The following is a 21,709-nucleotide window of genomic DNA, read 5'->3' as shown; positions in this document are numbered from 1 at the left end:
AACCCTTCTCCTTTCTCCTTCATGCTCAGACCTATCATCTGCCTTACCTAACTTGATGAACTGCCTGCCTTCCACTAACTGTCCTGTTCCTTCTGTTCCAAACTACCAGTGACCCAACCCTTGCTGACTCTACCTCTGGGCCAGCTCTCTGGTCCATGCCTTCCATCCACTGCCTTAGTCAGGTCTGTTCCCCTCACAGGGTCTCCCTGCTTGAAGTCTCTTTAGCTACACTTCTCTTCTGGTTATACACTTCTCTTCTTGGACTGCAAGGAGATTAAACCAATCAATCCTAAAGGAGATCAGTCCTGAATATTCATTGGAAGGAGTGATGCTGAAGTTCCAATACTTTGGCCACCTGATGTGAAAAGCAACTCATTAGAAAAGACCCTGATGCTGAGAAAGACTGAAGGCAGGAGAAGAAGGGGACGACAGAGGATGAGATGGTTGGATGGAGTCACCAACACGACGAACATGAGTTTGAGTAAGCTATGGGAGATGGTGGCGCACAGGGAAGCCTGATGTACTGCAGTCCATGGGGTCCCATAGAGTTGGACATGACTGAGCAACTGAACAACTTCTGGCTGTGGATATTTGTTTCCTTGACTTGGTGGTGCACAGACACTTGTCATCTCTCTATGCTAGACTATGACTTCTTTGGATACACAAACCTTGTTTTGTTTTTGCTATTTCTCCTATGTTCCCGTGTGGTAACATCATGCTTTGCACATAATAAATACTCAATAAATAGACTTTGGCAATAGAAAATGAATTTTCTTAAAATGATGGTACTTATTCCCCCAAATAGCAGCTCATTAGATTAACCTCTTTTCAGTTAACAACACTATATATGCACACAGACTGTGCAGACAAACACATGCACACAAGGGATGCCCTTAACTGTCTGGAAGTCAATCTTCCAGCAAACACAAAGATGGGCATTGTCTCCTAAATAATTAAAACATAAATCAGCTAATATTTTTCATTCCTAGTTTTCCTTGAGTGAAATGACACAATGCTCAATGGCAAGTGAGAAACAATTTTGCAAACCTTTCTCCTCCCAAAAGACACCAAACATGGGTTGTGCATCTTCCTGTCTTGCATTTTGATCCCATTGCTATGACTTAGTGTGGTAATTATATTACAAAGCTATTATTTGCTGAAATGAAAATGGCAAAACAATTTACATGCTTGTCTAAAAAAAGACTGTGTTAGAATGCAATTGTCAGTAAAATTACAATGGCAAATAAATGAAAGGCAAGTCTGGAAGGCGCAGTTGTGAACCCATCACAAAGTTTCTGTGGGGGACTCAGAGCATACACTCCTGGGGACACACTTTTAATTCACAAAAGCAGGCAGTGTTTATGGGGAGATGAAAATGTCTGTGCTCCAATAGTTCCCCAGCATTATCTACACTTGTGAACGCCCCCGGGGGTATGTGACACCATCAGTTTATGGGACAGACTGGTAAGAGCACCGTGTGAGCTACTGCACCTCCTTCAGCACCAGGAAGATAAAAGGGAAGCTCAGCTTCGACTTTTCTGCTTCCGATATAAAAGCGAGGAACATAACATGAAAAGACTGCTAGTCTATATTCAAGCCTGAAAGTATTAAATATTGTGTATTAAAATAGATGTGTTTCTAAAGATCTGTTTTCTTAAAACATTCTGCTGATATATTCTGTTAGCAAAATCTTGATAAATATTTTAATGCCTGGTAGGTAGATTTACTCACCAAAGGAAAAAAATTAAACAAAATTAGAGTGCTATCTATGAAATAGATATGCTGAAATGATGAACTTAATGACTTTATACCTTCCTCCAACCCCTATTCTGCATTTTGATGAGTGAACACACAGATGAGCCCACCAACAAAACCCGTGCAATCTATGCCCCTGTGCTCCCCGCTTCATCCCCCTCCCAGACTGCATCTATGGGTCTATCTCTTCCAGTTGAGCAATTAAAGAAACAAATGAGCAAGTCAGACACAGAAATACAAGTATCACATTATATCACCTACATGTGGAATCTAAAAATGCGATTCAAATGAACTTCTTTACAAACCCGAAATGGACTCACAGACACAGAAAACAAACATATGATTGCCAAAGGGGAAGGAAGAAGGAAGGGATAAGTTAGGAGTTTATATTATATATAATAATACATATTAATATAATTATTATATTATTTATGATATATATTATATAGTATAAATTAGGAGTTACTTACTAAACCACAAAAAGATCTGTATACTTTTGTTTTTCAAGTTTTAGTTTTAAAAAGTCCGTTGGAAACAGAGACACCAAGTATTCTTACTCTCTTTCACAGACTCTGAAACACATAAAGGTTTGCTATGCACACAAACGTGTTCTCTGAGCAGAAGGGCTTGAAAGGTCTCCTGATTTAATGTACCACATGTCTGATGTGGACCTTACGTTTTGGGGATAGTCTGCTGTGGGCATGCTTCTTGGCCTTCTTACTTTTTCTCCCAGAGGGAAGGTTAAATACAGCGTTGTAACAATATGAATGAACCTTCAGTGCAGTAGTAACTTTAAAACAAAAGTCAAATTTGCTCTCTAGATACTTTATAGCAAGGTTATATGGTTTTAATACATATAATTGAAACGTTAATATGATTTGAAATTGATTTTTAAGTCCTATGAGGAAAGGAAGCTTTTTCATTGTAGGCACAAAGGTACAAATTTGGAAAAAGCCAAAGTCATCTAAAGAAAATGCTATAAATAAGGGTAATTGAAAAAACCAACAGACATGCACATAGATTATAGGAAAAAATGAAAATTCACAGGTCCCAAAAGTGTTTAAACCACAATATTACACATAAAATTTGGAATCTGAAATCACATTTATCAGAGTTTTGAAGAATTAATCTCTATATTTAGAAAAATGTCAGGTAAGTGTCACATAATAGCTTTATTAACTTCCAAGGGCATGTCTTTTGAAGTTAATTAAGGAGAACCTAATGCAACATTTATAACAGTGTAAGTTAAAAATATATTGCTCTAACTTACCTTGAAATGCATAAAAATAAAAGTGGGATTGATGGATAGATAGATAGGTGGCTAGGTGATAAAGAAAACACAGTAAATGTTAACTACAGAATCTAAGTTAGAAATAGGTAGAAATATTTGGGTATCACTGCACCATTCTTTTGATTCCTTTGCATGTTTTAAATTATTCAAATGTTGGGAACAAATGCAGGCCTCCATATGGAAAGTATGTATTCTATTTGTTAACTGTCCTCAACAAATAGAGCAGTTTCAGAGTGTGTCTCTCTGCTGGGATGCACTCACCTAGCCATCCGGATCCCGAATTTGGTATGCACAGGTCTGTCTCAGCGCTTGGCAACACGAAGCCCACGACAAACACCTCCACGCCATCCGCCATCAGGGCCATGCCCAGGACAAAGAAGAGGGCCCACTGAAAGCGGCCATGGCCACACTCTTGGATTATCAGCTCATACTGCTGGGCGAGCTCTTCCTCGTCAGCTTTCCTCTCAGACTCCAGCTCCTGGCGGTCCTTATACTCATCGCCCTTGGGCTGCCCTACTGACACGATGCTGTCTTTCCCTTGGTTCATGCTGGGGATGCCCTGATACTCCCCTTCGTAGATTTCATCATCTTCATCGTGACCCTCAGTAGCTTCACTGGAGCCTTCATCATCATTGGCCTCTCCATTATAGGTTTCCCCTGGCGGATAAATGTCATCGTCCTCTTCCTCGTCTTGGAATCGACTGTAGGACCTCTGGGTGTATTCATCCTGGGCCCGATCCACTGCTTGATTCACCTTCTTTACAGTCTGTTTCTTCACCTCTCTGGCAATGTCCTTGGCGCCCTTCATCAGTGAAGTCCTATCCTTATAAGAGTCTTCCATCTTATCTCAACTGATGGCCAGTGAGAAGGCAGGAATTGTTCACAGACTGGTCAGTGGTTCAGTCCTGACAGCATCATCCACTTTGAGTTCAGAATGGAACTGCAAAAGAAGAAAACCCACAGAAGATATTTATTATTTGTTTCAATGCCTTTTCCACCATCTATTTCTTGGTCTCTTTTCACTGACCCCCACAGATTAACATACAGAATTAGCTTTTCCTTTCTTCTGAGCACACTGTTTGCTGGTTCTCTACTCAAGTGTCATCAGAACTTAGAGTATTTAGGGTTTTGCTGTTATTATTACTGTTTTGTTTTTAAGGAACTCTGTCTCCTGGGTAACCTTGCATATAATGCACAAGCATTCCCCTGAAAATACAATGAAATATCTTGCACCTTCATAAGTACATCCAACATATTTTGAAAGTGCTAGAAAGACTCTGAGAAAAATAATATTGCTTGCAGGTATATACATATTCTGCAAAGGCAAACCCAGAATAATAAAAGAATCCAGTCCGACCTCATTTCCTCACAATGAAAAAAACGAAAACAAAAAGTGCAAGCAAGTGTCCCTACATATAATGCTATCAAGTCATATACAGGCACATCTCATTTAACTGTACTTTGCATTATTGCACTTTGCAGATACTGCATTTTCAACAAATTGAAGGTCTGTGATAATCCTCAGTCAAGCAAATCTATCGGCACCATTTTTGCAACAACATTTGCCCATTTTGTTTCTCTGTTACATTTTGGAAATTTCTGTAATACTTCAAACTTTTAAATTATTATTATATTTGTTATGTGATCTGTGACCAGTGGACTTTGATATTATACCATGACTTACTAAAAGCTCAAGTGATAGCATTTTCAGCAACAAAGTATTTTTAATTAACATTATTTTTTTAGATATAATGCTATATCACAGTTAATCAATTACAGTATAATATAAACATAAATTTACATGCACTGGGAAACCAAAAAATTTGCATGATTTGCTTTATTGCAATATTCACTATACTGTGGTGGTCTGGAACCAAACCCGTAATATCTCTGAGCTATGCCTACAAATATTTATAAAACATGCTTCCCTTCTACCTTTTTTGTATCTCCTTTCAATAAATGATAACAGAGACTCACATGGCACCCAAAACAGACAATGAGTATTTCCCCCAGTATGGCAGTCATATCTGTAGGAAATTGGCAGCGTTTGTCAAATGACTTCACATACACTTTGATAGTCACTGAACTAAAGACATGGATTGTCCAGTATGGATGTGCCATTTCAGGATCCACCCCCAGGCCAGCAGGGACAGGTAAGCCAAATGTGGTATCCCTTCCCAACATGCCCTGTAAGAACCCTAGGCTTTGTCCCCACCATCTTCATCTCTAGACCGTCTCACACACGCGGGTGCACACACTCCCTCCCGCCTTGTCCAACTGCAGTGATCTGCCTCCTTGGACACAGAGTCAGCAGCCTCCCCTGACCCATCACTGGGTTTCTTTTCTCACGGACAGCCCCTCTCTGTCTCAGCTCATTATACTCAGGCTGACTTCTTTCACTTGTCTGCTGAGTTGTCCTCTCTGGTGGCCAATATCAGGCCCACCTTCTACAGAAATGATATGAAAGTGAAAGTCATTCTCCTGCATCATTAATCTGCCAAGGCTTGGACTGCAGCAGCATAGTAAACACTGATTTATATAATGGTCATTTTTACTTTGTTCTTTTGCATCCCGTGTGAAACACTTGGTAAGTGGCTATTACAAACATACATTTAAACTACTCATCCAGACATGACAAATAAACTTAGCAAAACAGAAAAAAGATGCTTATTTATCAATGAATTGGGCATCATTACTACCAGATACCTACAAATGGCTAGTAGGCAAAACAGAAGCATGGCTCTGCTCAGGCCTGTATTTTGGAAGATGAAAAAATGAAATGAACATAAACATATGATTATAAGGCTTTTTTTTCCCCCAAATGTATTCATGAAGGATGTTCCTGTTTGTTCTCCCTTATATTTCTTTTTTTTTCCAGAGAGCTGAAAGGTGAGGGGGAGGGAGAGATGGAAGGATCCATGAGAGAGCAAGATGCAAAGGGAGTGGGAAAAGAGGTTGAGGGTGGAGCATTCCAAAACTGAAGGACCAGGCAGGAAAAGAGAAAAGGAAGAATGATGATAAATGGTGCTGGCAATAGACACAGGTTTCCTACTTTTAAAACAAAATGCAAAATTAAAATATTTTACACAGTAAGTAAAGCCAACTGGTCTACCATCCATAAATGGATGATTATATCAGACACCTCATGCAAAGAGTTGACTCACTGGAAAAGACCCTGATGCTGGGAGGGATTGGGGACAGGAGGAGAAAGGAACGACAGAGGATGAGATGGCTGGATGGCATCACTGACTCGATGGATGTGAGTCTGAGTGAACTCCGGGAGTTGGTGATGGACAGGGAGGCCTGGCATGCTGCAATTCATGGGGTCGCAAAGAGTCGGACACTGAGCGACTGAACTGAACTGAACTGAACTGATATCAGACACAGCACATCAGCTGTTTCCTGGGCACAACAGCACCAAAAACACCATTAAAGGAAAAGACTGGTGAGTATGAAAGCAGAACCCAAGCCCCTGTAACATGCTACCCGTGAACAGCCTGCCTATTAGTAATGGGAAGCTTCTACAATTGCTTCTTCTAATAAACAGTAATTAATGTGACTAAATGAAATCAACTCTGAATATTCATTGGAAGGACTGATGCTGAAGTTGAAGCTCCAATATTCTGGTCACTGTCAGGAGCCATGTTAGGCATTACTGACAAAATGGAGGCACGACCCCCAGCCCCCTCTCCTCATTCCACAGGCACAGATCCTGGGATGAAGGAGTTAGGCCTTGTAATTCTGACTTGTCTTTTCCTGTCCTCGGCTGAGTTGACTGAAAAGGAATACTAAGGTGCTTATTGTTCTTGAGAGGAGCATGAGAAGGCACAAAGCCTTCTGCAGCTGTGCTCAGAAAATTATTCATAAGGTTAATCATTGACATTTGTTCAAGGACTTTTACACAAGAGTGTTCCAGGATGAGCACATAGGCTGTAGCTTGAGGCCATGGGAGGGATTGATATCTGAAGCCTATTTGTGAGGAGAATGTTTATGGCAAAGGAGTTTACTGAATTTAGGGCTTGCTGCTGCTACTGCTAAGTTGCTTCAGTCGTGTCCAACCCTGTGCGACCCCATAGACGGCAGCCCACTAGGCTCCTCTGTCCCTGGGATTCTCCAGGCAAGAATACTGGAGTGGGTTGCCATTTCCTTCTCCAATGCATGAAAGTGAAAAGTGAAAGTGAAGTCACTCAGTTGTGCCCCGACTCAGCGACTCCATGGACTGCAGCCTACCAGGCTCCTCCGTCCATGGGATTTTCCAGGCAAGAGTACTGGAGTGGGTTGCCATTGCCTTCTCCGGGGTCTAGTCATAAAAATATTCAAAAGCGAAGTCGCTCAGTCGTGTCCGACTCTTTGTGACCCCATGGACTGCAGCCTACCACGCTCCTCTGTTCATGGGATTTTCCAGGCAAGAGTACTGGAGTGGGTTGCCATTTCCTTCTCCAGAATTTAGGGCTTAGAAATAATTAAAATATTTAGAAGTTAAAGATTTAAGGAATGTTGTAACGTTAGTATATTTTACTATAGCTTATAGAAGTTAAGAATTTTTAGAGACACTGTAGCTAGAAGCCTTTTTAAGAGATAGTGAGCTCAGGATGTTGGGGAAAACAGGATTTCGGAAGATAAGTAGTAAACTGAGGAATGTAGCATGAGTTACAATGTAATCACAAGTTAACTATAGGACACATTAGAGGAGGTAGATAATAGATGATAAGGCTGATTCCCAGAGAATCACTGAAGCAGAAACTCTGTTTTAAGAGCAACAATGATTTATGGAGATAATAAATCTGGGAGAAGGGGAACTGAAAATGTCAAACCTCTGGCCTAATGTTTTTGTAAAAGTATAAAAGAGAATCTTAAACTTGAAATAAATAGGCAGTCCAAAAGAAAACTGAGAGGCTGCCTCATTTCTCTCGCTGACATCGTTCATCTTTTCAGGTTGAATCCCTGCTTGCTGGAGTTGGACTCCGGCAGGTCACCAAAGATTGAAGGCAAAAGAAGGGGGTGGCAGAGGATGAGATGCTTAGACAGCATCACTGACTCGATGTACATGAATTTGCGCAAACTTCAAGAGACAGTGAAGGACAGAGGAGACTGGAATGCTCTGGTCCATGCGGTCACAGAGATGGACATGACTGAGCAACTGAGCAATAACAACAATAATGCATTACTCCAAACTAATACACATTTTAATGATTAATGTCAGAAAGAAAGGAAATATTTCATATTCATAACCACCCACACTACATGCAGAGTTGATTGTAAACAACTAGATACATCTTTCTGTTTCATATGTCTGAAAATGGTGATTCTCAAAAAATCTTAAAATCATTTTTATTGAGATATAATTTACATTCAATAACATGCTCTATTTTTATGCATATTAAAAGAATATAGTCCAAGAGATCTGATGCTGTACACCATGTACTTTATGTTTATTCTGGCAAGAAATGGTTGTTGAAAGGCTTATTCAGCACGGGTTTGAAACTTCTGTCCTTTATATTAACAATCTACAAAAAAAAAAAAAAGATCAGCATACTGAGCTCCAGATTTCAGTGGCCTGGAGCCAGGCTCTGGAGACAGCAGAAAGATTAGAAGATGGACATGACCTTGTAGAAGCTCTACTTGCTGTGTAAAAACATCCACATTGCTACTTTCTATAGCCTAGCCTTGTGAAGTGTAATGATATTTGAAGGTAACCAGCATTAAAATGCACAACCCCCTATCTGCACTGAGACAGCATTCTGAAAAGAAGATTTTGGGAAAGAGAAGAACACATTTTGAACTGAAGGAACAGACTCATCATCCCAGCCTGTCCAAATTTTTGACGGCAGACTCTAGTTACTTAAGGATGCCTCTTCCTCTCCAAACTTCTGAACTTATGTGTATATTCCCACTCTTCCAGGGGCAGGTCAAGGCCACCTCTCTCGTGAAGTTTTTTCTTTTATTTTTTGCTTAAACTATCACAGATTCCCAGTTCAGCATGGTCGGTTTCCTCCTGACACGCAATCATGTCTTCCTTTATGGTTTTACCCATGAATGCTGAAGCTCCAATACTTTGGCCACCTGATGAGAAGGGCTGAGTCATTAGAAAAGGCCGTGATGCTGGGAAGGATTGAGGGCAGAAGGAAATAGGGACAACAGAGGATGAGATGGTTGGACGGCAACACTGACTCAAAGAATATGAGTTTGAACAAGTTTCAGGAGATGGCGAAGGATAGGGAAGCCTAGTGTGCTGCAGTCCATGGGGTCACAAAGAATCAGAATGAATGCCATGGTCTTCCCTATTGGAGTGTCAGCTCCTTGAAAACAGGAACCCAGTAAACTAAAACACTATAAAGCAGCATCATTTATTATTAAATTAATAAATGAGGACATAAGCACCATAAGCGGGCCAGCTCTCTAATTTCCCACTTCACGAGGGAGTTGTCTGTATTAGCAGACAACTCTCCCCAGAGTGCAAGTGGATCACGTGTTCTCCTAGGTGCTGTAAGAAGAAAAAGTTCTACAGCAAATCAGTTGGGAAATTTCTATTTCTGACTTCATATATTCTTTTCCAGGAGCGCCACAGTGCAAAGCTTATTATAAAGAACCTTGTGTAAATGTGTTATCCAACCATTTCCCAAATCTTCCTAATAACAGAATGCCCCTACCCTCAAAATGACACCAAAAAGCAGCCTTAATTATACACCATGAGGAATACTGTGTTAAGATAAACACCAAGATCCTTTAAAATTCTAATGTCTCTATTATGAAATATCATAAAACTCAGTAATTAGAGTTAATTGAGGGAAACAGGATAAAACCATAAAGTCTACACTAAAATAACATTTTAAAAATGAAACAGTGTTTCCTTTAAGTTCATAAAAAACCGAAACGAAGTTTTCAAAAAGTAATCCTTATGATTTTTATTTTATTTTTTTTTAAATAGACTATCTACGAAAATAGAGTATTTAGCATCAGATCAGATCAGTCGCTCAGTCGGGTCTGACTCTTTGTGATCCCATGAATCGCAGCACACCAGGCCTCCCTGTCCATCACCAAATCCCTGAGTTCACTCAGACTCACGTCCATCGAGTCAGTGATGCCATCCAGCCATCTCATCCTCTGTCATCCCCTTGTCCTCCTGCCCCCAATCCCTCCCAGCATCAGAGTCTTTTCCAATGAGTCAACTCTTCGCATGAGGTGGCCAAAGTACTGGAGTTTCAGCTTTAGCATCATTCCTTCCAAAGAAATCCCAGGGCTGATCTCCTTTAGAATGGACTGGTTTAATGTCATTCAAAGAGCCAGAAAATTTTAATTATGTTTAATATTCCTTTTATGCAGTTTTGACACAATAAACTTGCTCTATGAGGAACAGCCTCTCTAAGCCAGGATAAACTCAACAGTTGTCTAAATCTCTACAAATTTCACAGCAGTGAAATCTAAAGACTTTAACCAAATAACAAACCTGCTTATATACATGAACTTTTCTGAAGGTCCTAGACCTCTTGTTAGAAAGAATATTCTTGAGTCAAAGTGAGCAGTACCCTCTTGAGGAAGTACTTTATTCAATTTAATGCAACAATATTCTTTCTGATCTCAAAACTAAAACACACAAGAAATAATTGGAAAATTCAGAAAAATGACAAAGAATAAAACAGTATATATTTTTACAACCCAGAGATTCCTAATTTCAATCTTTAGGCCATGAAGATACCTGAGCTTGTGATTAACTTAAATCTTACGGTACACACAGACTTGAAGCCCTTCTCAGACTACTCTATTAACTCTGACTCTTCAGCTATGACTTTTCTGCATTCACAGGGTTAGAATATCTTAAATACTAATAGGACTCCATTACATGTTTAGTAGTTCTTGGCTGGGAGCCTATCTTCTCAAATTTGAGAAGTAGTTCTCAAATTTCAATCTGGAATCACCAGGGACCCCCCAAGAACATTCAAGGAAACTGTGAGGTCAAAATAATTTTCATAAGAATAGAAGATGTTATTGAACTTTTTCACTCTCAGTTTTTCATGAGTGTATAGTGTGATTTTCCAGAGGCAACAAGCTGTGCGATGACATCATTTCCCTGATGGTTAACAAGACTGTGTACTTGTAGTTTCCTGCGTTTTAAAAGTGTCACAGTTTTAGTTTCTTAATATGGTAAATATCAATAGATACAATCTATAAAAATTAAAGTTCTTGTCTTTAATAATTTTTAAGAGTGAAAAAAGGGTCCTGAGGCCAGACCAACAATTCAGAACTCTGGTTCTATAGGGATCCTCTCCTGCTTGGACCTGGAGTTGTGGAGGCTTCCCTTGAGAGTTTGCTTGTCTGGTTTTTTCCTACAGGCTGTGGCTCAGATGGTAAAGAATTGTGCCTGCAATGTGGGAGACCAGGGTGCGATCCCTGGGGTGGGAAGACCCCCTGGAAAAGGGAATGGCTACCTACTCCAATATTCTTGCCTGGTGAATTCCATGGACAGAGGAGTCTAGTGGGCTACAATCCATGTGGTCACAAAGAGTCAGATACAACTGAGGAACTAACACTTTCACTTTTCACTTTGAGCTTGCCTCTGCTACAGCCCCATCAGGCTCTCAACGATCTGAACTAATTTTTCCATCATTAGCTCAGCTCTAAATTTCCATATTTGCAGAGATATGGAATAATGTGGTAATGTGCATCACTGTGGTAGATCTTACTGGGAACTCCTGAGGTTAAAGAGAGGGCCTAGTTTTTATATATATCACACTGTCCTTCGGAGAGGTTGTGGCCATGTATAACTTCTAAACGCATGTAGGAAAGCTATTTCTATGATTTTTGCCAAATTAAGAAAACTGTGCTTTGTCATTTTAAGTTGCATTTGATTACTAGTGAAATTAAACATCTCTTTCTTTGTGAAATCTTTATCCTTTGCCCATTTTTGTATTAAAGTTTATAGTGAATTCAATGGTGGCTCCCAGAAAGATACTAAGAAGAACTGTACAAAAAAGATATTAATGACCAACATAACCACAATGGTGTGGTCACTTACCTAGAGTCAAACATTCTGGGGTGTGAGGTCAGATGGGCCTTAGGAAGCATTACTACAAGCAAAGCTAGTGGAGGTGATGGAATTTCAGCTGAGCTATTTCAAATCCTAAAAGATGATGCTGTTAAAGTGCTGCACTCAATATGTCAACAAATTTGGAAAACTCAGCAGTGGCCACAAGACTGGAAAAGGTCAGTTTCCACTCCAATCCCAAATAAAAGCAATGCCAAAGAATGTTCAGGTTACTACACAATGCGCTCATCTCACATGCTTACAAGGTAATGCTCAAAATCCTGCAAGCTAGGCTTCAATAGTACGTGAACCAAGACCTTTCAGATGTACAAGCTGGGTTTAGAAAAGGCAGGGAAACCAGAGATGAAATTGCCAACATCCACTGGATCATAGAAAAAGCAAGCGAATTTCAGAAAAACATCTACTTTGCTTCCCTGACTGCGCTAAAGCCTCTGACTGTGTGGATCACAAGCCACTGCTGCTCACCAGGAGCTCCGAGCCTCCCAGACAGAGCAGCAGGAGCAGCAGCCACAGGTGGGGACTGGCAGGGAGTGGACTCCGGGAGGGGTGACGAGAGAAGAGGCTGGGTACAAATCGCCAAGGCTTTGAGACCACAGCAGGGACCTGAAGTTTTACTCCAAATGGGATGGGTTCAAAGTATGAGATCTAGGTGAATATATCTTAATAACACCCTGTTGGTTTTATTAAACACTGGAAATACCTCTTTTCTTTCACTGTATCTCTTCAGCCCCACTCTTTCACATCTGTTGTGATCTTTATTCTGACTACAGCCATTTGATCATGGATATGACAACTTCAAAATAAATGCAGCATTTATTAGATGTCATTGAAGACAGGTTTGAGGAAGGAGGAGGACAGCTGGAAGACAAGTTCCTCAGTACAGAGTCATCAAAGAGAAAAATTCAAGTCGTAGATGTTCTATGTGCATTTTAAGTTGCTTCAGTCATGTCTGACTCTTTGCAACTCTGTGGACTGTAGCCCACTGGGCTCCTCTGTCCATGGGGTTCTCTAGGCAGTAATACTGGAGTGGGTTGCCATGACCTTCGCCAGGGAATCTTCCCAACCCAGGGTTCGAACCTGTGTCTCTTGTGTCTCCTGCATTAGCAGGCAGGCTCTTAAGCACTACCACCACCTGGGCTTAATAACAACCTGTGATCATTTACCCTTCTCCTCCACATTCACTCAATCTCTCATCACATATTACAAAATGAGACTAGTTTCAGTTTCCTCTGCTTGTCCATCACCAGAATTAGAAGGAAGAAAGAAAAGAAAAAAATAGACCCAAGCAATTTATAAATAAGTTTAAAATTGCATGTTTAAAAATTGGCTATAGAGCCAGTCAAATACTAGTATCAGGCAATTACTTAGACAAAAAGATGAATCACATAAGAGAATCACATACATCATCTCAGTGGAACAAACACCGGGTCATTCCTAAAATTATACAGAACTCCACAACATCTCTTGAGCAAACGGGAATCCTAGGCAAATTAGAATGACCTAAATGATTAGATATAAACAGTCACCTTTTTTGTGAGTTAAACACACACCTGGGTTCCCTGATTGCTCAGTTGGTAAAGAATCCACCTGCAATGCAGGAGACCCGAGTTCGATTCCGGGGTTGGGAAGATCCTATGGAGAAGGGAAAGGCTACCCATTCCAGTATTCTGGGGCTTCCCTGTGGCTCAGCTGGTAAAGAATCTGCCCGCAATGCAGGAGACCTGGGTTTGATCCCTGGGTTGGGAAGATCCTCTGGAGAAGGGAAAGGCTACTCACTCCAGTATTCTGGCCTAGAGAATTCCATGGGTCTCAAAGAGTCGGACACAACTGAGCAACTTACACTTTCACTTTCACACTTGCACACTGGGTTCTAATCCTGCTTTTGCCACTTACCACTTTTTGTGACACTAAGCATGTTATCTGTGTTCTTAACTCCTCAACTGCATTACCTGTAAGATGGGGAATAAAAATGCTGTTGGAGGGGGATTAAACAAAATAACATCAAAAGCCAACACTTGGCACATGGTACCTTCTCGGTCACTGCTGCTTTACTTTGAATTAAAGAAGAATAAAAAAATGTCATTTATAATATAAGTCACTGTCCAGCAGGAAGAACGCTGGCAATTTCCTGTTTTGAAAGGAAAAATGACCATTAAATGAAGGTTGGCTGCTCTCTTCTCCAGCCAGGAGCATCGGCTGGGGAGTCATCAGGGCCAGCAACTCTTTCAGAAAAGACTCACCCTGGGTGTTTGTGGCTGTTGCTAAGACACACGCTAAGGTTTCTCTGCAAGACAAGCTCCAAAAAGAATGACTGTCTTCCTGTCTCTTCTTGCGCTTTCTGAGTGAGTCAGGCAATGTGATTAACATATTTGCAGTCTTAATACAATTTAAAAGCAAGACGGCCTCATTCACATTACACTGATAACAGCAAAACACCTCTCCTGGACCTCAGTTAGCTCCCTTGGATGTCAGCAGGCACAGAGGACAGACGCCGTCCCACCCAGACTCACACAACGCGCGCCTTAACGCCTGGAGATGACCTGTTTGCTCTTTCTGCCTTGCCCATGTTTTGCTTCATAAATGCTTCATTTTGCAACGTCCCTTGGACATGGTTACAACAGTGGCAGCCTTTGTTTACTTCAGCACCTCCCTCCGAGCACAGGATGAAACTCCCAGGGCGTTACCCCGAGGGACGCTGTACTCACTGTTTCCGGGGCTCGTGGTCCGGAGACATCCTCACTGCCTCCACCCATGCTCTGTGGCACAAGGCAGGCACACTTTTGCAACCAACCAGGTGTCTTTTTAACAGTTTTTTTTTACAAAAACGAAACCTTATCAACCAGGTGTCTTGGTACACAAGTCTCCACAGCATGATTCATGAGGCAAGAGGACTGGTCTATTCACCGACTCAGGGTTCCACATTTGCCTCTTGGTACAAGGTACTGCCAAGTGCTCAAGGCAGCCCCTGCAGGATGGGCACCCTTTTCTGTTGTCCAAAAAGCACCCTCTTATGTGGTCACTGGGGGAAAGAGTTGCTCAATTAATTCACACACAACATTGTAAATAAGTGGCTATGGAGTTCCTCTTTGAATTCCTTGGTTCAAAAGGAAATATGTAAATTGTGGAATTTGGGTGGATAAGTTAGATACTGGAAAGTCAGAATTCATCCATCCACCCATCAGACCAATAGGTCTGTAAACAAAGAATCTGTGGTTTGGTTCCTCTCTTAATCTTGGTGCCCAAAGCAATCCTGGACACTCACTTGTTCACTACAACCAACACCTATTTCTCATGTGCTCAACAGAAGGGTCCAGACTCTCCCTAGACTCTGCATATAGAAACAAAAGGCACAGCTCCTCACCAGCAAGGAATATGGCCAACAATCAAACATATAATTGGCTTACAATGTGATAAAAGCTATGTGTTGCCACATGGTATTATGATATATTGAAAGGTTGTTGCTGAACCACGAAAAGATCCTGGGATTCTTGGCCTCCGGAGGAGAAGAATTCAATCTGGGACCAGAGACGAGGCTTGATCGCTCAGAGCTTTTGTGTAATAAAATTTTATTAAAGTATAAAGGAGATAGAGAAAGCTTCTGACATAGGCATCAGAAGGGGGCAGAAAGAGTACCCCCTTGCTAGTGTTAGCAATGGAGTTATATACTCTCTAATTAGTTATTTTTGGGGGGCTCCAAAATCACTGCAGATGGTGACTGCAGCCATGAAATTAAAAGACGCTTACTTCTTGGAAGGAAAGTTATGACCAACCTAGATAGCATATTGAAAAGCAGAGACATTACTTTGCCAACAAAGGTTCGTCTAGTCAAGGCTATGGTTTTTCCAGTGGTCATGTATGGATGTGAGAGTTGGACTGTGAAGAAGGCTGAGCGCCAAAGAATTGATGCTTTTGAACTGTGGTGTTGGAGAAGACTCTTGAGAGTCCCTTGGACTGCAAGGAGATCCAACCAGTCCATTCTGAAGGAGATCAGCCCTGGGATTTCTTTGGAGGGAATGATGCTAAAGCTGAAATTCCAGTACTTTGGCCACCTCATGCGAAGAGTTGACTCATTGGAAAAGACTCTGATGCTGGGAGGGATTGGGGGCAGGAGGACAAGGGGACGACAGAGGATGAGATGGCTGGATGGCATCACTGACTCGATGGACGTGAGTCTGAGTGAACTCTGGGAGTTGGTGATGGACAGGGAGGCCTGGTGTGCTGCGATTCATGGGGTCTCAAAGAGTTGGACATGACTGAGCGACTGAACTGAACTGAACTGAATTAGTTATTATAGTGAATCAAAAGAATGTCTGGAGGTTGTAAAGACCTCACTAGACCTACTCCCATAATTCACATTTTAAGATAACAGGATTATCCAGAAGGTTTTTTCCAGAAACTGTCCTCAAGCAGGATACATTATTGTTATATAATCCTAAGGAATGTAGAGGGAAAAAAATGTTTGTCCTTTCTTTCTCCTTGAGAATTCCAGACCCCTCTCTCCTTGGGGACTCCTAGACTTTTTATCAACTTGCCTAGGAAATGACTCTCTCAGCATTATGATATTATGGGATAGAGCAGGGTCTAAACTGAGTTAACCAGGCGAAAGATGGACAAGTACAGCATTCACAGACCAAGGACTCACCTGATCAAAGGCCATACTATGAACTCATTATACGCTGAAAATTTTATTTATTTATTTATTTATTTTTTTACTGTTTTGTCACTTTATTGATAGTATAAGTTTTTTTTTCTCTTTTTTTCTTTTTTTTTCTTTAATAGAAAATTATTTAATTAGTATACATGTAATTTTTTTTAAAAAACCACACAGAAAGATGTAGTGAGGGCCTTTCATACACCTGCATCTGTGTGCAGAATACAGGTGCAGGTGTGCAAACAAAAACAACAAATAAAAGTAAAAGCAAAAATGGATTTCCAGTACCTCCTGTCGCGCCTTTAAGGCCAACAGTCAAATTCAACCTTGACCGTACTCGCTCAAATTAAAATGCTTAGTTTCCTCCACTAGCCTTTGGATGCCTCACCTCTTCGACATTGGTACCCACTACAAAGTATCACGGGGAGGGAGGTATAAGAGTACTTTCATGATTGACAGAAATATATGATCAACACCTGTTTATACACGTTTCCCAAAATGCATTCCAAGAGCTATTAAAAAGTGTTCCTCAAAAAGAGATTTTATGGACGAGTAAGAGGAGGTTAGTCACTTCCCTCCACTGCCTGTTACCTGATTCCAGCCAAAATCCCATCACACCAGGACACTGCAATGGCTTCCTCGCCAGTATTCCTGGTTCTACCTTTGCCCTTTAGAGGCTCATCTGCACAGAGCAGCCAGAGAAATCCTTTCCAAAAGCAGGGCAGGAATAGCACTTCCACACCAAGAACCCCCAGGGGCTTCCTCCTTACTTCCTTTATTTCTACACAGCCAGGCCTGCCTCCTCTCTGGCCTCATCTTCCATGTACTTCCTTCCCTCCACCCAAACCACTCCAACAAGCCAGGCACTCTTCTGCCTTAGGGCCTTTGCACTTGCTAGTCTCTCTGCTTGGATCACTACAACCGCCCCATCCATCCTATCTCATCATAGATGTCACCTCCATGCAGAGCTCCACACGTACTAAGACAGTGCCCCCACATTACCATGTTCTGACCTTTATGCTGTTTTTATCATCTATCACCATCTAACAACAGACTATATATTTTTTATTTGCTTATTGTCTGGCTCTCCTCCAAAACTATACTCTCCATAAGAAAAGGGTCTTTTTCTGTTTTGTTCTGGCTCAATTCCCAGCACATAGAAGAGTGTCTGGCACGTTCCAAAATTATTTGTTAAACAAATCAACGAATGGAACACTAAATGAAGCAGAACTGAATTTCATTGTTGTTGTTTTTACAGACCTTCTCAGAGCCTTTGCTTGGCTGGCACATGGTGTGCATTCTCCCTCCAATAAGGGGAAAGAGCATTTTCACCTCAACTTGTCTGACCCTGCTGCCCCAAATGCTACAGAAGAAGCATACTCAAGACTAGTCTTGGGGAACCCTCTTCAGGGGTGAGACGCATCTGGAAAGAAAATATTTTTTTCTGGTGCTTCCAAAAGGAGAAGTTTCCCTCGAGAAAAAGAGAGAGGTCTTTTCTTGCTCTCAAATGCAATTTCCACAGCACAGAAGCAAGATGAACACAATGGCTTCTCAGCACGATTCCAAGAAAGAAAATTAATTTCCATGTCTCTTGGTCTAATCTTGGGAAGGCAAATTAGTCTGATGTTCTTGCTGGGCTGTGTTCTGCTGTTCACATGGCCTATGTGGTCAGTGGAAAGATGCTTGCCTTGGTCTTCTAGTCTCCATCAGCAGCGATGGAATCTAATTATAACAGTCCCACACTTCAAATGGAGCTACACTGCTGGAAATATTCAAGGTGAAGGGAGATGGGCAAAATACATTTCCTTTCCAGAAAAGTGCCTCACTTTACCCTCTATCACCCCTCACTCATGTAATTCACAGTTAATAATTTTAAGTCTTCAACTTTTTTTTTTTTAATTTTAAATTAAAACCAAAAATTTTTGGCTGTGCTGCACAGCATGTGGGATCTTAGTTCCCCACCAGGGATGGAACACACACCCCTGTATTGGAAGCTTGGAGTCTTAACCAGACCAGCAGGAAAGTCCAAGGCCTCAACATTCAATTGTCACCTCTGCTCTAGTCATAAGGAAATCACATGTGATTCTTTTAAGAAAGAGAGGTCTAAATTCTTAAGAACAGGTCTAGATAAAAAAAAAAAAAAACAGACAGAGTCAGTTGAAAGAACGTATCATTTAAAGGGCCAGTAAGGAAAGAACTCCCAGGCCATGGTAACATTAGGAGATTTGTGACTGCCTGTGGCATGCAGAAGCGGATGGGTGGGAGAAGGGCGCAAGAGAGGGGTGAAGTGGGGACCCAGGAGAAGGGCTTGCAGCCTCTTCCCTCTGGATTCACCTCCTGCTGGGGCTCCAACCCACACAACTAGCTGGAATCCAGGGCACACTGTACCCACAAAGGGCTGGGACAGGAGGAGGGATGGGTCATTCCACTCGCCTGTTTGAAGGCACGAAGGGCTAAGGCTAGCGTGGACTTCACCTTCCAGTGGATTTTAAATCAATACCAGTAGGTGCATGAACCAGATTTTGAAAGATCTGTGATGAAAAGGACAAGTGACTTGGGCTTTAACAGAATATCTGGGATGTCTGGGCTCTGAGGATCTGCCCAATTTGTCTGAAAAGAAATAAACAAATGCAGGAAGTAGATTATTTTCCCCCGGCTGGAAATGGGTCCATCTGTTCTAAATTGAAGTTTTTGCTTAAGTGAGAGCTTTGGGTCCTAATGATTTAAAAGATCCTAAAAAGCGCTCTAAACACAAGCAGAATCAATCAGGCTCATCTGCTCCCTTCACCTGTCTCTTGCAAGTTTCCTCACAGCACATGATAAGGAATCTGCAATACAGGCTTATTCAGCTCCCAGCCCTTGCCTTCAGAAGATGCGTTTTGGTGTGTCCCCTGTACAGCACATGGAGAAGGCAATGGCACCCCACTCCAGTACTCTTGCCTGGAAAATCCCATGGACGGAGGAGCCTGGTGGGCTGCAGTCCACGGGGTCGCTAGGAGTCGGACATGACTGAGTGACTTCACTTTCACTTTTCACTTTCATGCACTGGAGAAGGAAATGGCAACCCACTCCAGTGTTGTTGCCTGGAGAATCCCAGGGACGGGGGAGCCTGGTGGGCTGCTGTCTCTGGGGTCACACAGAGTCGGACACGACTGAAGCGACTTGGCAGCAGTAGCAGCTGTATAGCACATCAACATTTATAAAGTAATTTCTCACTGGCTCCCCGTTTACCATCTGAGTCAATAGGGAGGCCCATACTTAGAGCAGTTCTATAGATAAAAGTTGAGGTTGAGGTGAGGGCTGTACTGGGACTAGCTGGTTTCCATGAAGCCAAGGCTCAGCGTCTTGCTCTAAATCCTGTTCTCTTTCATCTGCAAAGTCACACTGAACCTCAAATACAAGATCTTAGCACCTCTTCACCAACCAGGCACACTTTGCCTGCTTTGTGATATGTTTCTTCCCAGTCTGGCTTGCCCAATTCAATTTCTTCATAAAATGCACAAAAGGAGGTAAAACTGAGATTCAACTGAGCTTCAGGGCTTTGCCAGGATTGGCGGGCTGATAGGATGGCTTGTGCCCCATAGCTCATTCAGGCACACCTGCCTCAAGCCCTGTGACCCATCAGAGCACAAGTGACCGCAACTCAGGGGCCCTTGCACGGCTCTTGACTGTCCAATTCCAAACGTTAACTCCACAAATCTTGAGGTCTGCTAAGTCAGATTGATAGTTCAAGCAGGAACGTGCCTTTGCTTGAGAGAGTGCCCAGCCTTCTGACTTCCCAGGGAAGTAGAGTAATTCCACCAAGTGATGCTGCCCTGCTGGAATGCTCATGCCCCACGCCCTGCAGTTTCAGAGTACACCCACGAGTGATACTCCGTGTCCTCGGTTCCAATCAAAGGGCACCTCTGCGACAAGCCCTCTAGAAAACACTTTGATATTTAGTAAGGAGACACCAAGTACATTTGTGAGTTGATGAAAAATACTGTGGGCAGTCATTCTTCTGAAGAATAGATGGTAACAACATGGAACCCCTAACTGTTATCCTATTTCTATGGAAAATCAGAACTTAAGTCATCGTGTCTTGAAATATCTCTTCTGGGCACAAATCATCATGTCGGTTTCTTAATACATCTTAGACAGAGAAAATTCTAGGGACTCCACTCAAAAAAAAAAAAAAAAGAGTAAACTAATGAAGTGCAGAAATATATTATAGTTTCCTAGGGCTGCTAGAGGGCTTCCCAGGTGGTGAGGTGGTAAAGAATCCACCTGCCAGTGCAGGAGAAGCAGCCCGAGGTTCGATTCCTAGGTCAGGAAGATCAGTTGCAGAAGGAAACGGCAACTCCCTACAGTATTCTTGACTGGAGAAATCCCACGGATAGAGGAGACTGGTGGGTTACAGTCCATGGGGTCACAAAGAGTTGGACACAACTGAGTTTGTGTGCGAGTACACACACACACACACACATCCCACACACCCACACACCCACACACCCACACACCCACACACCCACAGGGTTGCCATGTGGCATAAAACAACAGAAATGGATGAATAGTTCTGGAGACTTACAGAAACCGTGGTGTCGGAAAGAGACGCAGAACATCAGGGTTTATGCAGCACCAGTGCGGGCCCAGCATAGTCACCTCTGAAGGCTGAGCACCCCAGCTTTGTTTTGGGTATCTCTTATACACGGTAAACTTCCCACTCAAACAGCTCAGATCTGTCCCCTCCCCAGGTAGCCCTCGTTCCCGTGGATGAAAGAGCAAGCAAGATCTCAGAAGCAAAAGCAGTACTGAGCCCCAGCAGTTTAAAATGAGATAACAGAAGGGAAAGCAGAAGGTCGTTACTCTAACTGAGGGCTTTGATCTCGCTCCTATCTAACTGAACATCGGAAATCAAATGTTTGTAGGGGCTGTGCCTCCTCTAAACTCTGTAGGAGAGAATTGCTCCATGCGTCCGCCTAGTTTCTAA

General features: G+C 42.1%; 1 protein-coding gene across 1 annotated transcript in view; it reads right to left on the bottom strand.

Moving 5' to 3' along the window:
- SV2C (synaptic vesicle glycoprotein 2C) overlaps positions 1–21,709 on the bottom strand; it is a 216,828-nt gene that overhangs the window by 162,970 nt on the left and 32,149 nt on the right. The window contains exon 2 of the mRNA XM_027552910.1: positions 3,308–3,986. Within this exon, the coding sequence (XP_027408711.1) occupies positions 3,308–3,887 (580 nt within the window). The 5' untranslated portion in view covers positions 3,888–3,986. The remainder of the gene's footprint in view (positions 1–3,307; positions 3,987–21,709) is intronic.

This window comes from Bos indicus x Bos taurus, chromosome 10, assembly GCF_003369695.1.
Source record: "Bos indicus x Bos taurus breed Angus x Brahman F1 hybrid chromosome 10, Bos_hybrid_MaternalHap_v2.0, whole genome shotgun sequence".
NCBI lineage: Eukaryota > Metazoa > Chordata > Mammalia > Artiodactyla > Bovidae > Bos > Bos indicus x Bos taurus.
Note: the sequence above shows the minus strand (reverse complement) of the source record. Positions and strands in the feature narration are given on the sequence as shown.